Source organism: Salmo trutta, unplaced genomic scaffold (genome assembly GCF_901001165.1).
Source record: "Salmo trutta unplaced genomic scaffold, fSalTru1.1, whole genome shotgun sequence".
Taxonomy (NCBI): Eukaryota; Metazoa; Chordata; class Actinopteri; order Salmoniformes; family Salmonidae; genus Salmo; species Salmo trutta.
The window spans coordinates 323359-337496 of NW_021822662.1; the positions used below are offsets into that span (position 1 = coordinate 323359).

General features: G+C 45.8%; 1 protein-coding gene across 2 annotated transcripts in view; it reads left to right on the plus strand.

Moving 5' to 3' along the window:
* Nucleotides 1-8913: 8913 nt before the first annotated feature.
* LOC115183110 (histone-lysine N-methyltransferase NSD2) overlaps nt 8914-14138 on the plus strand; it is a 54565-nt gene continuing 49340 nt past the window's right edge. Inside the window, exons 1-5 of one of the 2 annotated variants that reach the window (XM_029744447.1) lie at nt 8914-9042; nt 10500-11157; nt 11402-11567; nt 11719-11888; nt 12262-12801. In XM_029744447.1, the coding sequence (XP_029600307.1) occupies nt 10525-11157; nt 11402-11567; nt 11719-11888; nt 12262-12801 (1509 nt within the window). In that variant the 5' untranslated portion in view covers nt 8914-9042; nt 10500-10524. Of the gene's footprint in view, nt 9043-9630; nt 10128-10499; nt 11158-11401; nt 11568-11718; nt 11889-12261; nt 12802-14138 lie in introns of those variants that run through there. The other variant, XM_029744448.1, reaches the window with a different exon arrangement.

The following is a 14138-nucleotide window of genomic DNA, read 5'->3' on the forward strand; positions in this document are numbered from 1 at the left end:
ATAGAGACTGCCAGAGGTCCAGAAAAAAGGCCCTCTGATTTGACACACTGAACTCTAACAGAGAAGTAGTTGGTGAACCAGGCGAGGCAGTCATTTGAGAAACCAAGGCTGTTTAGTATGCTGAAAAGAATGTGGTGATTGACAAAGTCGAAAGCCTTGGCCAGGTCGATGAATAGAGCTGCACAGTACGGTCTTTTATCTGTGGCGGTTATGATATTGTTTAGGACCTTGAGCGTGGCTGAGTTGCACCCATGACCAGCTCTGAAACCAGATTGCATAGCGGCGAAGGTACGGTGGGATTCGAAATGTTTGGTAATCTGTTTGTTAACTTGGCTTTCGAAGACCTTAGAAAGGCAGGGAAGGATAGATATAGGTCTGTAGCAGTTTGGGTCTAGAGTGTCTCCCCATTTGAAGAGGGGGATGATCGCGGCAGCTTTCCAATCTTTTGGAATCTCAGACGATACAAAAGAGAGGTTGAACAGGCAAGTAATAGGGGTTGCAACAATTTCGGCAGATAATTTTAGAAAGAGAGGTTCCAGATTGTCTAGCCCGGCTGATTTGTAGGGGTCCAGATTTTGCAGCTCTTTCAGAACATCAGCTGTCTGGATTTGGGTGAAGGAGAAATGGGGAGGCTTGGACAAGTTGCTGCAGGGGGTGCCGGGCAGTTGACCGGGGTAGGGGTAGCCAGGTGGAAAGCATGGCCAGCCGTAGAAAAATGCTTATTGAAATTCTCAATTATTGTGGATTTATCAGTGGTGACAGTGTTTCCTAGCCTCAGTGCCGTGGGCAGCTGGGAGGAGGTGCTCTTATTCTCCATGGACTTTACAGTTTGTCAGAACTTTTTAGAGTTTGTGCGACAGGATGCAAATTTCTGTTTGAAAAAGCTAGCCTTAGCTTTCCTAACTGCCTGTGTATATTGGTTCCTACCTTCCCTGAAAAGTTGCATATCACAGGGGCTATTCGATGCTAATCCAGTACGCCACAGGATGTTTTTGTGCTGGTCAAGGGCAGTCGGGTCTGGAGTGAACCAAGGGCTATATCTGTTCCTGGTTCTAAATTCTTTGAATGGAGCATGCTTATTTAAGATGGTGAGGAAGGCACTTTTAAAGAATAACCAGACATCCTCTACTGACGGGATGAGGTCAATATCATTCCAGGATACCCCGGCCAGGTCGATTAGAAAGGCCTGCACGCTGAAGTGATTTAGGGAGCATTTGACAGTGATGATGGGTGGTCGTTTGACCGCAGACTCATTATGGATGCAGGCAATGAGGCAGTGATCGCTGAGATCTTGGTTGAAAACAGCAGAGGTGTATTTCGAGGGCAAATTGGTAAGGATGATATCTATGAGGGTGCCTGTGTTTACGGATTTGGGGTTGTACCTGGTAGGTTCATTGATAATTTGTGTGAGATTGAGGGCATCAAGGTTAGATTGTAGGATGGCCGGGGTGTTAAGCATGTCCCAGTTTAGGTCACCTAACAGTACGAGCTCTGAAGATAGATGGGGGGCGGTCTATTCACATATGGTGTCCAGGGCGCAAATGGAGTCTGAAGGGGGTCTATAACAAGCTGCAACGGTGAGACTTGTTTCTTGAAAGGTAGATTTTTGAAAGTAGAAGCTTGAATTGTTTGGGCACAGACCTGGATGGTATGACAGAACTCTGCAGGCTATCTCTGCAGTAGATTGCAACTCCGCCCCCTTTGGCAGTTCTATCTTGTCGGAAAATGTAATAGTTAGGAATGGAAATTTCAGGATTTTTGGTGGCCTTCCAAAGCCAGGATTCAGACATGGCCAGGACATGCAGGTTGGCGGAGTGTGCTAAAGCAGTGAATAAAACAAACTTAGGGAGGAGGCTTCTAATGTTAACATGCATGAAACCAAGGCTTTTACGGTTACAGAAGTCAACAAATGAGAGTGCCTGGGGAATGGGAGTGGTGCAGGGGGCTACAGGGCCTGGGTTAACCTCTACATCACCAGAAGAACAGAGGAGGAGAAGGATAAGAGTACGGCTAAAGGCTGTAAGAACTGGTCGTCTAGTGCGTTCGGAACAGAGAGTAAAAGGAGCAGATTTCTGGGCACGGAAGAATAGATACAAGGCATAATGTACAGACAAGGGTATGGTAGGATGTGAGTACAGTGGACGTAAACCTAGGCATTGAGTGACGATGAGAAAGGTTTTGTCTCTAGAGTAGAGGTCGACCGATTAATCGGAATGGCCGATTAATTAGGGCCGATTTCAAGTTTTCATAACAATCGGTATTTTTGGCCACCGATTTGCCAATTTTTTTTTGTAATTTTTTTTTACACCTTTATTTAACTAGGCAAGTCAGATTAAGAACACATTCTTATTTTCAATGACGGCCTAGGAACGGGGGTTAACTGCCTTGTTCAGGGGGGATTCGGGGATTCGTTTTTGCAACCTTCCGGTTACTAATCCAATCCAACGCACGAGGAGCCTGCATGGCAGGCTGACTACCTGTTACGCGAGGACAGCAAGAAGCCAAGGTAAGTTGCTAGCTAGCATTAAACTTATCTTATCAAAAACTATCAATCTTAACATAATCACTAGTTAACTACACATGGTTGATGATATTACTAGTTTATCTAACATGTCCTGCGTTGCATATGATCGATGCGGTGCCTGTTAATTTATCATTGAATCACAGCCTACTTCGCCAAACGGTTGATGATTTAACAAGCGCATTTGCGAAAAAAGCACTGTCGTTGCAACAATGTACCTAACCATAAACATCAATGCCTTTCATTAAAATCAATAAACAAGTATATATTTTTAAACCTGCATATTTAGTTAATATTGCCTGCTAACACGAAATTGTGTCACATCTCTAGTGTTCATTGCACGCAGAGTCAGGGTATATGCAACAGTTTGGGCCGCCTGGCTCGTTGCGAACTAATTTGCCAACATTTTACGTAATTATGACATAACGTTGACATAACATTGACATAACATAACTCGTAAGCATTCATTCTGACAGCACTTTCGTGCGTTTTGCCAGCAGCTCTTCGCTGTGTTTCAAGCTATTTATGACTTCAAACCGGGTGGGTATAATTTGTGGAACGTTCCAACAGGAATCTATTCCAAAAACTTCGTAAATAACAAGGTTGCCAAAAAACAATGCATACAAAGTTGTATAGCGGCAGAATAAGATACCGGGTAGTGAGTGGTCTATTTCATAGCGTTTTTCACTGATCACGTTTATTCCGAAAAATGTCTGTCCTCATTCTGGTTGACTATGGACAAACATTAAGAATAAGCTACGTGGTGAGTTGATGCCTATTCGGCAGCTAGTTAGCTAGGTTTGTATGCGTTGCTACTTTGTATGCGTTGTTGGTTGGCAACCTTTTACTTTATGTTTTTTGGAACAGATTCCTGTTGGAACGTTCCACAAATTATGCCCACCCCTTCAAGCCCAAGATTAGGCTGGTGTAACCGATGTGAAATGGCTAGCTAGTTAGCGGGGTGCGCGCTAATAGCGTTTCAAACGTCACTCGCTCTGAGACTTGGAGTAGTTGTTTCCCTTGCTCTGCATGGGTAATGCTGCTTCGAGGGTGGCTGTTGTCGATGTGTTCCTGGTTCAAGCCCAGGTAGGAGCGAGGAGAGGGACGGAAGTTATACTGTTACAGTGGCAATACTAAAGTGCCTATAAGAACATCCAATAGTCAAAGGTATATGAAATACAAATCGTATAGAAAGAAATAGTCCTATAATTCCTATAATAACTACAACCTAAAACTTACCTGGGAATATTGAAGACTCATGTTAAAAGGAACCACCAGCTTTCATATGTTCTCATGTTCTGAGCAAGGAACTTAAACGTTAGCTTTCTTACATGGCACATATTGCACTTTTACATTCTTCTCCATCACTTTGTTTTGCATTATTTAAACCAAATTGAACATGTTCCAATATTTATTTGAGGCTAAATTGATTTTATTGATGTATTATATTAAGTTAAAATAAGTGTTCATCCAGTATTGTTGTAATTATCATTATTATAAATAAATAAGCAAAAAACAAATCGGCCGATTAATCGGCACCGGCCTTTTTTGGGCCACCAATAATCGGTATCGGTGTTGAGAAATCATAATCGGTCAACCTCTACTCTAGAGGCACCATTTAAGCCAGGTGAGGTCACTCCATTTGTGAGGGGTGGAACACAAGGGCTAGCTAAGGCATATTGAGCAGCGCTGGAGACTCTACGATGATTCAGACAAACAGCAGGCCAGGGTTAGCAGGCTAGTAGATGGGCCTCAGGGGGACATTGCAACGGAAGAGCCTGTTGAAACCCCCTTGGACGGATTACGTCGGCAGACAAGTCGTGATGGATCGGCAGGGCTCCGTGTCTGCAGCAAAGGGTCCAGGCCAATTGGCAAAATAGGTATTGAAACCCAGGAATTGTCTGAGGGATCTCGTCGGCTAGCCGGGAGATAGGCCTAGCTCGAGGCTAGTTCCAGGCTAACTGGTGCTTGCTTCGGGACAGAGACGTTAGCCAGGAGGTGCCACTCAAATAGCAACTAGCTAGCTGCGATGATCTGGCGTAAAGGTTCAGAGCTTGCGGTAGGAATCTGGAGATTTGGTAGAGAAAAAGCAGTCCAATATGCTCTGGGTTGATATCGCGCTGTGCAGACTGGCAGGAATTGACCGGGCTGAGGCTGGCTGATGTCCGAGTTAACGGTGATGACCGCTAGCAGTGGCTAACTGACTACTAGCTAGTTAGCTAGTTAGCTGGGCAGCTTCTGATCCGTACCACATTGGGTGAGGCGGGTTGCAGGAGAGTATGTTCAGTCTATAGATGGAAATTGAGATTCAAAATATGTACGAAATATATAGGAAGAAAACGATATATACACGGGATGGGACAAGACAAACAAAACAGACACCTGACTGCTACGCCATCTTGGAATTGAAAGTAATTGAATTATAGCGTGCATTATAGGGAAATAATGCACGCTCTAGAATGGCCTTCAGGCCAATCAGAAATTAATATTCAACAATGCCATGGAGTCAAAATAATTATTTTGATATTCTTCAGAGAACCCATGAAGATAACTAACAAAGGTCGGTTTTTGAACAGGGCAATGCTATCTGGGATTCTTGGGGCATCCCTACCTTTTCCATCATTTCCAGGACCATCCCAACTTCAACAAATGTGAAAATGGGCGTTTCTATGTTTTGTGGTAAAATAGATAGAGGAAGATAAGTGTTTCCAATGACATCACAAACCAATTAGTAGACAATTACTTGGTAATTAGTATGCAACACATACTAAAAATGTGTTAAAATCACGATGCACACCGATGATGTTATTGGAAACAGTTCGCACACATATATTTAGCGTGTGTTCCACGGGGACTCAGGTGGCATAAAGAACCATCCTTGGGACAGCGCACAGGTGATTTCTGTCAGTGCTGGTGTGGGCCGATGGAAGGGCGGATGTGGCCGCGGGCACCGACGAGATGCCGCACCCGACGGGGTAAGAAGAAACGACTACCAGAGGCAGAGGAGACCGTTCACACGGTCCCAGAACCCACGGGACTGAGTGTTTTTAATTTATCAAGCAAGATATTGAGCCCTGTCCATATCTCCTTGTTTAATAAAGGGTTATATTTTGTGCCTACAACTCAGTGCAACGATTTTGATGTTAAAGTAGACATGTTTAAGTTTTTTAGAAACATTGTAAAGGACACCACTAGCATGATCTCTATTATTGAATCTCTTGATCCTCTCCCTGAGAATGAATACTTTGTTAGTTACGTTTGATGTTGAGTCACTATACAGAAATATTCCACACGAGGGCAGTATTGAAGCTATGGAACATTTTCTTCTGCAACATGACCCTGATGAACTACCTTCCAGTGCTGCATTATAACATTGGCTGAAATAGTACTCACACATAACTATTTCATGTTTCTAAATGACTTCTTTATTCAGAAGAAGGGTACTGCTATGGGATTCCTCATGACTCCCAACTATGCTAATTTGTATGTGGGTTACATGGAGAAACAGTCTATTTTCAATCCTCTTAAAAATGTTTTCTTGCCTAACATCGTTATTTGGAAACGGTATATTGATTATATTTTTGTTCTATTGAGGGGGGATGCAAAACAGCTCCAAGCTTTCCATGCTTTTCTTAACTCCTGTTCTGAGCATCTGAGATTTACTGTGCAATCTGACACCCTTCAAATCAGTTTCTTGATATTCTGATCTTGTGTGAAGATAATGTTCTATACACTGATCTTTACAGGAAACCGACTGATCTTTACAGGAAACCCACTGATCTTTACAGGAAACCCACTGATCTTTACAGGAAACCCACTGATCTTTACAGGAAACCTACTGATCGTAACAGGAAACCTACTGATTGTAACAGGAAACCTACTGATCTTTACAGGAAACCTAATGATCTTTACAGGAAACCTACTGATCGTAACAGGAAACCTACTGATCTTTACAGGAAACCTACTGATCTTTACAGGAAACCCACTGATCTTTACAGGAAACCCACTGATCTTTACAGGAAACCCACTGATCTTTACAGGAAACCTACTGATCGTAACAGTTTGTTGAGGGCTGATAGTTGTCACCCACTTCCCTTGAAAACAGTTTGCCCTACAGCCAATTCTGTAGAATCAAAAGAATTTGTAAAAAACAATCCGACTTCGTTCAGAAATATAGCTGAGACTCAAAGAAAATTCAAGGAGAGGGGGTACAAAAATGGTCAGATTAATATTGCCATTGAAGCATTCTTGCGTTGTAACTACCCGCTATTCAAAGCGCTCTGAACAAATGAAGGGAATCGTTCACAGAGGCACGCTGTAAGATCCGACGATAGTATCGGTAATGTGTTTTCAGACCTTCCCTTGGTCGTATTCTCTCGTGGCAGAAACCTCAGAGGATTTACCACCCCAAGATATCCCTGAACAACGTCTATTTGCGCTCCTACTGGATGGAAACTACAAATGTAACGACTGTGCTCAATGCAATGGCACTTATAAATGTAGATCCTTCAAACACCCCCAAACAGGGACACAGATCCCAATCAAAGGTGTTATCACCTGCTCCACTAAGGCAGTTATTTATCTTATAACTTGTCCTTGTGGTAAATGATGTGGGTAAAACAATTGAAAGTACGTATCTCGGAGCATCGTAGCACCATTAGGTGGTAAAACTCGACTTACCCAGTCGCAGCCCACCTTTTGGAAGAAAACCACTCGCTTTCGTCTCTGCGTTATATCAGCATCGACCATGTCACCCTCCCTAGGAGACCGGGTGACCTCGTCTCTACGTTATATCAGCATCGACCATGTCACCCTCCCTAGGAGACCGGGTGACCTCGACAATTTATTGTTAAAACGGCAGGCTGCCTGGATCTGTAATTTTGGTCTCAACGTAGACTTTGATCTGAAGCCGTTCTTGTGATTATTGTTATTTTGCTATTGTAAATGTTTGTAGGCTTATGTAGCCAAATTGTATCTAATTTCGTACGCTATCCATTTATGTTTTTTGTATGCTATTTTAATATATGATATCAGGCCACACCTGGCCATGATTACAGACCCCTGTGTGTGTCTTCTGACACTATATAAATGAGTCATCTCGCAGTGTTTGTCATTATACCCTGATGAAGACAGCTTGTCTGTCCAAACGTTGGACAAATGTTTTTGCATCTGAGCTCCTGGAGAATGCGGCTCTCCTTTATTCTAATAGGTGCGCGTTTCTTTCGCCTCTAGATTATTGCGGGTGTATGGAAATGCTTTTTCCCCTAGCTCCAACAGTGCAGTAGTATCTAACAATTCACAACAATACACACAAATCTAAAGTAAAATAACGGAGTTAAGAAACATAAATATTAGGACGAGCAATGTCGGAGTCCAGATTATAAATATATTTAAATGTATTTATCTAACCTTTATTTTCTCAAGGAGTCATACATATGTGATGGGATGTATTGACAATATGGACAGTATATGGATAGAATATGTATTATATGTGAAGAATAGTATATTACAGCAATATGAAGTGGGTATAAACACTATGTAAACATTATTAAAGCGACCAGTGAGGGGCGGCAGGATCGAATCCCCGAGCTGATAAGGTAAAAAACTGTCGTTCTGCCCCTGAACAAGGCAGTTAACCCACTGTTCCCTGGTAGGCTGTCATTGTAAATAAGAATTTGTTCTTAACTGACTTGCCTAGTTAAATTTCAACAACAAAAATCCCTGACTATGTACATTGGGCAGCAGTCTCTAAGGTGCATGGTAAAGTAACCCGGTGGTAGCCGGCTAGTGACAGTGACTAGTGACAGCTAGTGGTGGCTATTTTGGCCTTGAGATAGAAGTGGCTCGGGTGGCTGTGGTCTTTGATGATCTTGTTGGCCTTCCTGTGACACCGGGTGCTATAGATGTTCTGTGCTCCCGGTAATGTGTTGGGCCGCACCACCCTCTGGAGAGCCCTGTAGTTGCGAAAGGTGCCGTTGCAGTACCAGGCGGTGACACAGCCCGACAGGATGCTCTCAAGGTGCCGTTGTCGTATCAGGCGGTGATACAGCCCGACAGTATGTTCTCAAGGTGCCGTTGCCGTCCCTACCAGGCGGTGATACAGCCCGACAGGATGCTCTCAAGGTGCCGTTGCCGTACCAGGCGGTGATACAGCCCGACAGGATGCTCTCAATGGTGCATCTGTAAAAGTTGTATCTCCTTCTATCTTTTTACGACAAAACACAGAAAAGCACAATATATATATATTTTTTCTTTAACTCCGACCCCTACCTTTACTATAACCCTTACCTGACCGTCACCATTTAAAATGTAAACGTCCTAAGGATCTCAAATAGCGCAGACATTTTTGAAAGGACCGGTTAAACTCGTCGCTCCTCCCAACCAATCGGAAGTGAGTATTTTTCGCGCTGATTGGGTTGAGTTTCCCGCAAGCTTTGATTCAAGTTGAATGAAATCGGCGTTTTCAAGATGATTCAAACAGACTATTTTCAAATTTGATAACTATTCGAGAAATTCAACAGGTAATTTAACACATTACTACAATTATGGGAGGACAAGGCGAGCGTGGTCATCTTTGAATAAACTTGTCTCTTCTAACATAGCGAGTTAGCTAGCAATGTAACGTTAGCTAGCTAGCTGTAGCTGCGCATGTCAGGCAAGTTGGCACGTCGCTAGCTAACTTTGAATGGTGGCTAGCTAGCCAGTTAGCTCCTCTAGCTAACTAACTTAACTCGGGAGCTAGTGTCATTGAGCGTCGGTTAATTTAAATCATTTTCGGACTCATTTCATTATGTGAAGTAGCTAACAGAACATTGCCATTCTGTATTTTTCATATGACACGGTTTAGTTGACGCTACGTTAGCTATCTGCAACTAACCTTGGCCATTAACGTAACCCAGTCCTAGCCAAGTTAAACCAGTTAGCTAACTAATTCGTTATTGTTGTCGTGTCAGTATCTCAAAATGGGAAATATGTTACCATATTCCTAAAGAGTGAGACTTAGAGAAAAAAAAGTGTATTGACTTTTATTTATTCGTAATTTGTGATTGACAATGTCTACATTTTTCTGTTGGTGAAGTATGTTAACTAGCTAGACTGTCTCAAGTTTCCGCGGCTTTTCACGGTCGGCGATGCTGGCTGCGTTACTGTTAGCTTGTTACACATTGCATGTGGTTAGCGAGCTAGCTAGCTGTTCCTTGCCTGTACTAGCCATTCATTCAATGTTGGGACATTGCAGTAGTAAGCAGGCCAACTACTATAGAGTGCTTAGCGAGCTAATTTTTCTGACTGCTACATTTGACATCATTTACTGTAACAAAGTGTCCACTCAGTGCGTATCAGATACTACAGCTAGTAGTTGGTCAGCATGTTATCAAAGTAGCTAACTGTACTACTAGCTAATTTGCACTGTTCAGATTTGAATGTGGAGCCATCTTAGTGCGTTAATGACGCGGCTTTATCAGCTTTCAGTCCAGTGTTTGATATATCCGCCTGTGCATTTTCACTGACTATTTGTTTGCACTATTGTTTTGTTATATTGGAGTGTTGAGTTAGACTTTCTGCATCACCCTTGCTCCAACATGCATTGCTAAACCACTCAGAACAGGTGCAGTTGTGAATGTTGTTTTTCACCTGTAGATCAAGCTTGTTTGAATGCTCAGTATTGTCATTCTCGACTCTTAGGAAAAAGTCCTGACTCTTCCATTAGTCTGACAATACACACTTTAAAAAATTAATGGCTGCCATAAAATATGCAATGTGAAATCTAGAATGCCTTATATATTTCCATTAAATTAAGAGTTAGTGTAAGTATGATTTTGATTGTCAAGTTACTTGACAACAACATGATGAGTAATGTAATAATCAGATTGATGCCTATTGAATCAGACTTTAAAGTGGAAGTGTGTTTGGAAGATGCGAGGGCTTTGGACCATAAAGTGTAATTCATTATTTATCTCCTTCCCCCTCTGTGCTGTAGCTGAGTGAGGCTGGAGTTAGATGGGATGGACAGTAAGGGACGGTCTGGGATGGACAGTACCAGTAAGGGGAGGTCTCTGCCCTCGATGCCAGAGGCCCTCAACCCAGTCAGCATGAAGCAGCCGTCTGAGCCCCTGGGGGGGAGGAAGGGTCGGGGTGGGGGGGACCTGGGGGCGGACCCGGCCCTGCTGATGGACAAGGCAGCTGCCCAGTTGGCCGTGACGCTCCAGGACAGTGTTCTAAACAATATGGCCTCCCATGGTCATAGTCATGAGAGGCTGAAGGACCTGACGTCCCGCATGCTGAACGGAGACCAGGACAAGCTGCCCAAGCTGTGCCCCCCCGAGCCCCCCATCCTGAAGGGTGCTGAGGCCCCCTCCTCCCACCCCAGCCCCCAGAGGAAGGCCGCCTCCCCCGAGATTAAACTGAAGATCACCAAGATGGTGTCCAAGGGGAAGCCGGCGCGCTTCGAGGCGTTCTGTGGAGAGGGGCCCAACCTGCCTACTGAGGGCCTCCTGGTTCCAGCCAGTAGGGCAGGGAGGAAGAGAAGACTCATCAAACCCAAACCTCTGCACAAACTTTCCTCTAACCATGACCCAGTTCCTGTGGAGGTGTCAGCTGCCAGCCAGTCAGAGGAAGGCACTGCTGCACCACAACAGGTGGGGCTGGGTTCTATAGTTCAATACACAGAAGGCCAGATCATTGACATAAAACAACTGTTGTATCTCTATGGGCTGGACCCTGACCAAATGAATGGTTGACCATAGAGTGTCACTTGTGCCTGTCAGTCTTTGTGATTCAATAGAACTTTATTATACACTCCTTGTGAGTCCTTGTTTCTGAGAGTCCTCCTGATCCTCAGTGTTAATATTGAGGTTTCTGACAGCATGCTGTTCCTCTCAGATACAGCAGGCCAGTCCTCTGGTGGATCAGAGCCAGGAGGAGGAGCTCCCTGTCCATACAGTGTTCTCTGTGGGTGATGTGGTGTGGACCAAGGTGTCAGGATACCCATGGTGGCCCTGCATGGTCTCTACCGACCCAGAACTCAACACACACCTCAAACGCAAAGGTAAAAACACATAACAGAACAGACTACCTGCCAAGTCCTTATACACACAGTTTGGTTAGATTGAAAAGAGACATTAGAAAGCATGTTTTAGATGGTAATAGTGACCAGTGGAATATTTTTGCACAGAAGTTCTAATTTAACTTTTTTTTAGCAATTAACAGCCATACGTCTGGCATCCTGTACCACGTCCAGTATTTTGGGAACACCCCGGAGAGGGGCTACATCTTTGAGAAGAACATGGCCTCCTTCAGTAGGGAGGAGCAATATGTTGAGCTCTGCCATGGCAACAAACGACCATCTTCCCGGGTCGTCCACAGAAAGGTACAGTAACCTTAAACCCCCACTCAATTACTCAAGTTTTCTTCAGGAAATGTACCTTTTCTAGCAATGTCATCACTGTCGGCCTGAGCTCTGCTGTCGGCCTGAGCTCTGCTGTCGGCCTGAGCTCTGCTGTCGGCCTGAGCTCTGCTGTCGGCCTGAGCTCTGCTGTCGGCCTGAGCTCTGCTGTCGGCCTGAGCTCTGCTGTCGGCCTGAGCTCTGCTGTCGGCCTGAGCTCTGCTGTCGGCCTGAGCTCTGCTGTCGGCCTGAGCTCTGCTGTCGGCCTGAGCTCTGCTGTCGGCCTGAGCTCTGCTGTCGGCCTGAGCTCTGCTGTCCTTTACTAGTAGTTCTGAGTTTTACTGTCCTCTGTCCCCAGAGTTCCACTTCTTCCATACCCAGGAAGCTCCATGCCCAGTGGGTGGTGGGCATCACTCAGGCCAAGGAAGCTGCCAGCCTGGCCCTGGAGGAACGCCTGGCCAGGTATACCTTTACCTACGATACTGATGGACCACACCTCAACCCCCGCCTGCTGGCTGAGCCCGGCCCCGCTGAGCCCGGCCCCGCTGAGCCCGGCCCCGCTGAGCCCGGCCCCGCTGAGCCTGGCCCCGGCCCTGACCCCTACACTGCTGAGCCTGGCCCCGACCCTGGACCAGAGCAGACAAAGGCCCAAACACCGGACCAGGAGCCATCCAGGCTGACTCTCCTGTCTCCCAGTCCAACCAGTCCCCCGGTCCAGCCCACCCCCACAGACTGCAGCACTTCACTGGAGAAAAAGAAGAGCGGCGGCCCCAGAACAACAGATGAAACTGAGAAACAAGGGAAACGGAAGCAGACCACTTCAACACTGAAAAAGAAAACGACTACGAAGACTAAAGTCCTGGTCTCCCATAAAGGACAAACACAGATGCCTTCTCAGGTCTGGATAAACTATAATCATTTTCATGGTCTATATACCTGTCCCTCCAGGATTTCGCAACACTTTTGTGATTTCTGCGGCAAAAAAATGCTTGATTTTTGCGGCAGCTTTTCTGAAATCCTGCCATACATTTTGCTATGTTTTTTCCCACGTTAATTTTATATAAATTAATAAAAAGTCATGTGTGCTCTGTTTTAGGATGATTTCAAGCAGAAAACAACAACAACAATTAGAAACATCTAAAGTGCTCAATTGTGTTTATTTTCCTGAACAAACAGCTCCGTCATAATCCACTCACACCTCTCTTCTCCATCAGGCTTGGGGCTTGCTATCAACACGGGATGACCCTCCCCTTCCCACTCTCACACACCTCTCCTCTCCATCAGGCTTGGGGCTTGCTATCAGCACGGGATGACCCTCCCCTTCCCACTCTCACACACCTCTCCATCAGGCTTGGGGCTTGCTATCAGCATGGGATGACCCTCCCCTTCCCACTCTCACACACCTCTCCTCTCCATCAGGCTTGGGGCTTGCTATCAGCATGGGATGACCCTCCCACTCTCACACACCTCTCTTCTCCATCAGGCTTGGGGCTTGCTATCAACACGGCATGACCCTCCCCTTCCCACTCTCACACACCTCTCCTCTCCATCAGGCTTGGGGCTTGCTATCAGCATGGGATGACCCTCCCACTCTCACACACCTCTCCTCTCCATCAGGCTTGGGGCTTGCTATCAACACGGCATGACCCTCCCCTTCCCACTCTCACACACCTCTCCTCTCCATCAGGCTTGGGGCTTGCTATCAACACGGGATGACCCTCCCCTTCCCACTCTCACACACCTCTCCTCTCCATCAGGCTTGGGGCTTGCTATCAGCACGGGATGACCCTCCCCTTCCCACTCTCACACACCTCTCCATCAGGCTTGGGGCTTGCTATCAGCATGGGATGACCCTCCCCTTCCCACTCTCACACACCTCTCCTCTCCATCAGGCTTGGGGCTTGCTATCAGCATGGGATGACCCTCCCACTCTCACACACCTCTCTTCTCCATCAGGCTTGGGGCTTGCTATCAACACGGCATGACCCTCCCCTTCCCACTCTCACACACCTCTCCTCTCCATCAGGCTTGGGACTTGCTATCAGCATGGGATGACCCTCCCACTCTCACACACCTCTCCTCTCCATCAGGCTTGGGGCTTGCTATCAACACGGCATGACCCTCCCCTTCCCACTCTCACACACCTCTCCTCTCCATCAGGCTTGGGGCTTGCTATCAACACGGGATGACCCTCCCCTTCCCACTCTCACACACCTCTCCTCTCCATCAGGCTTG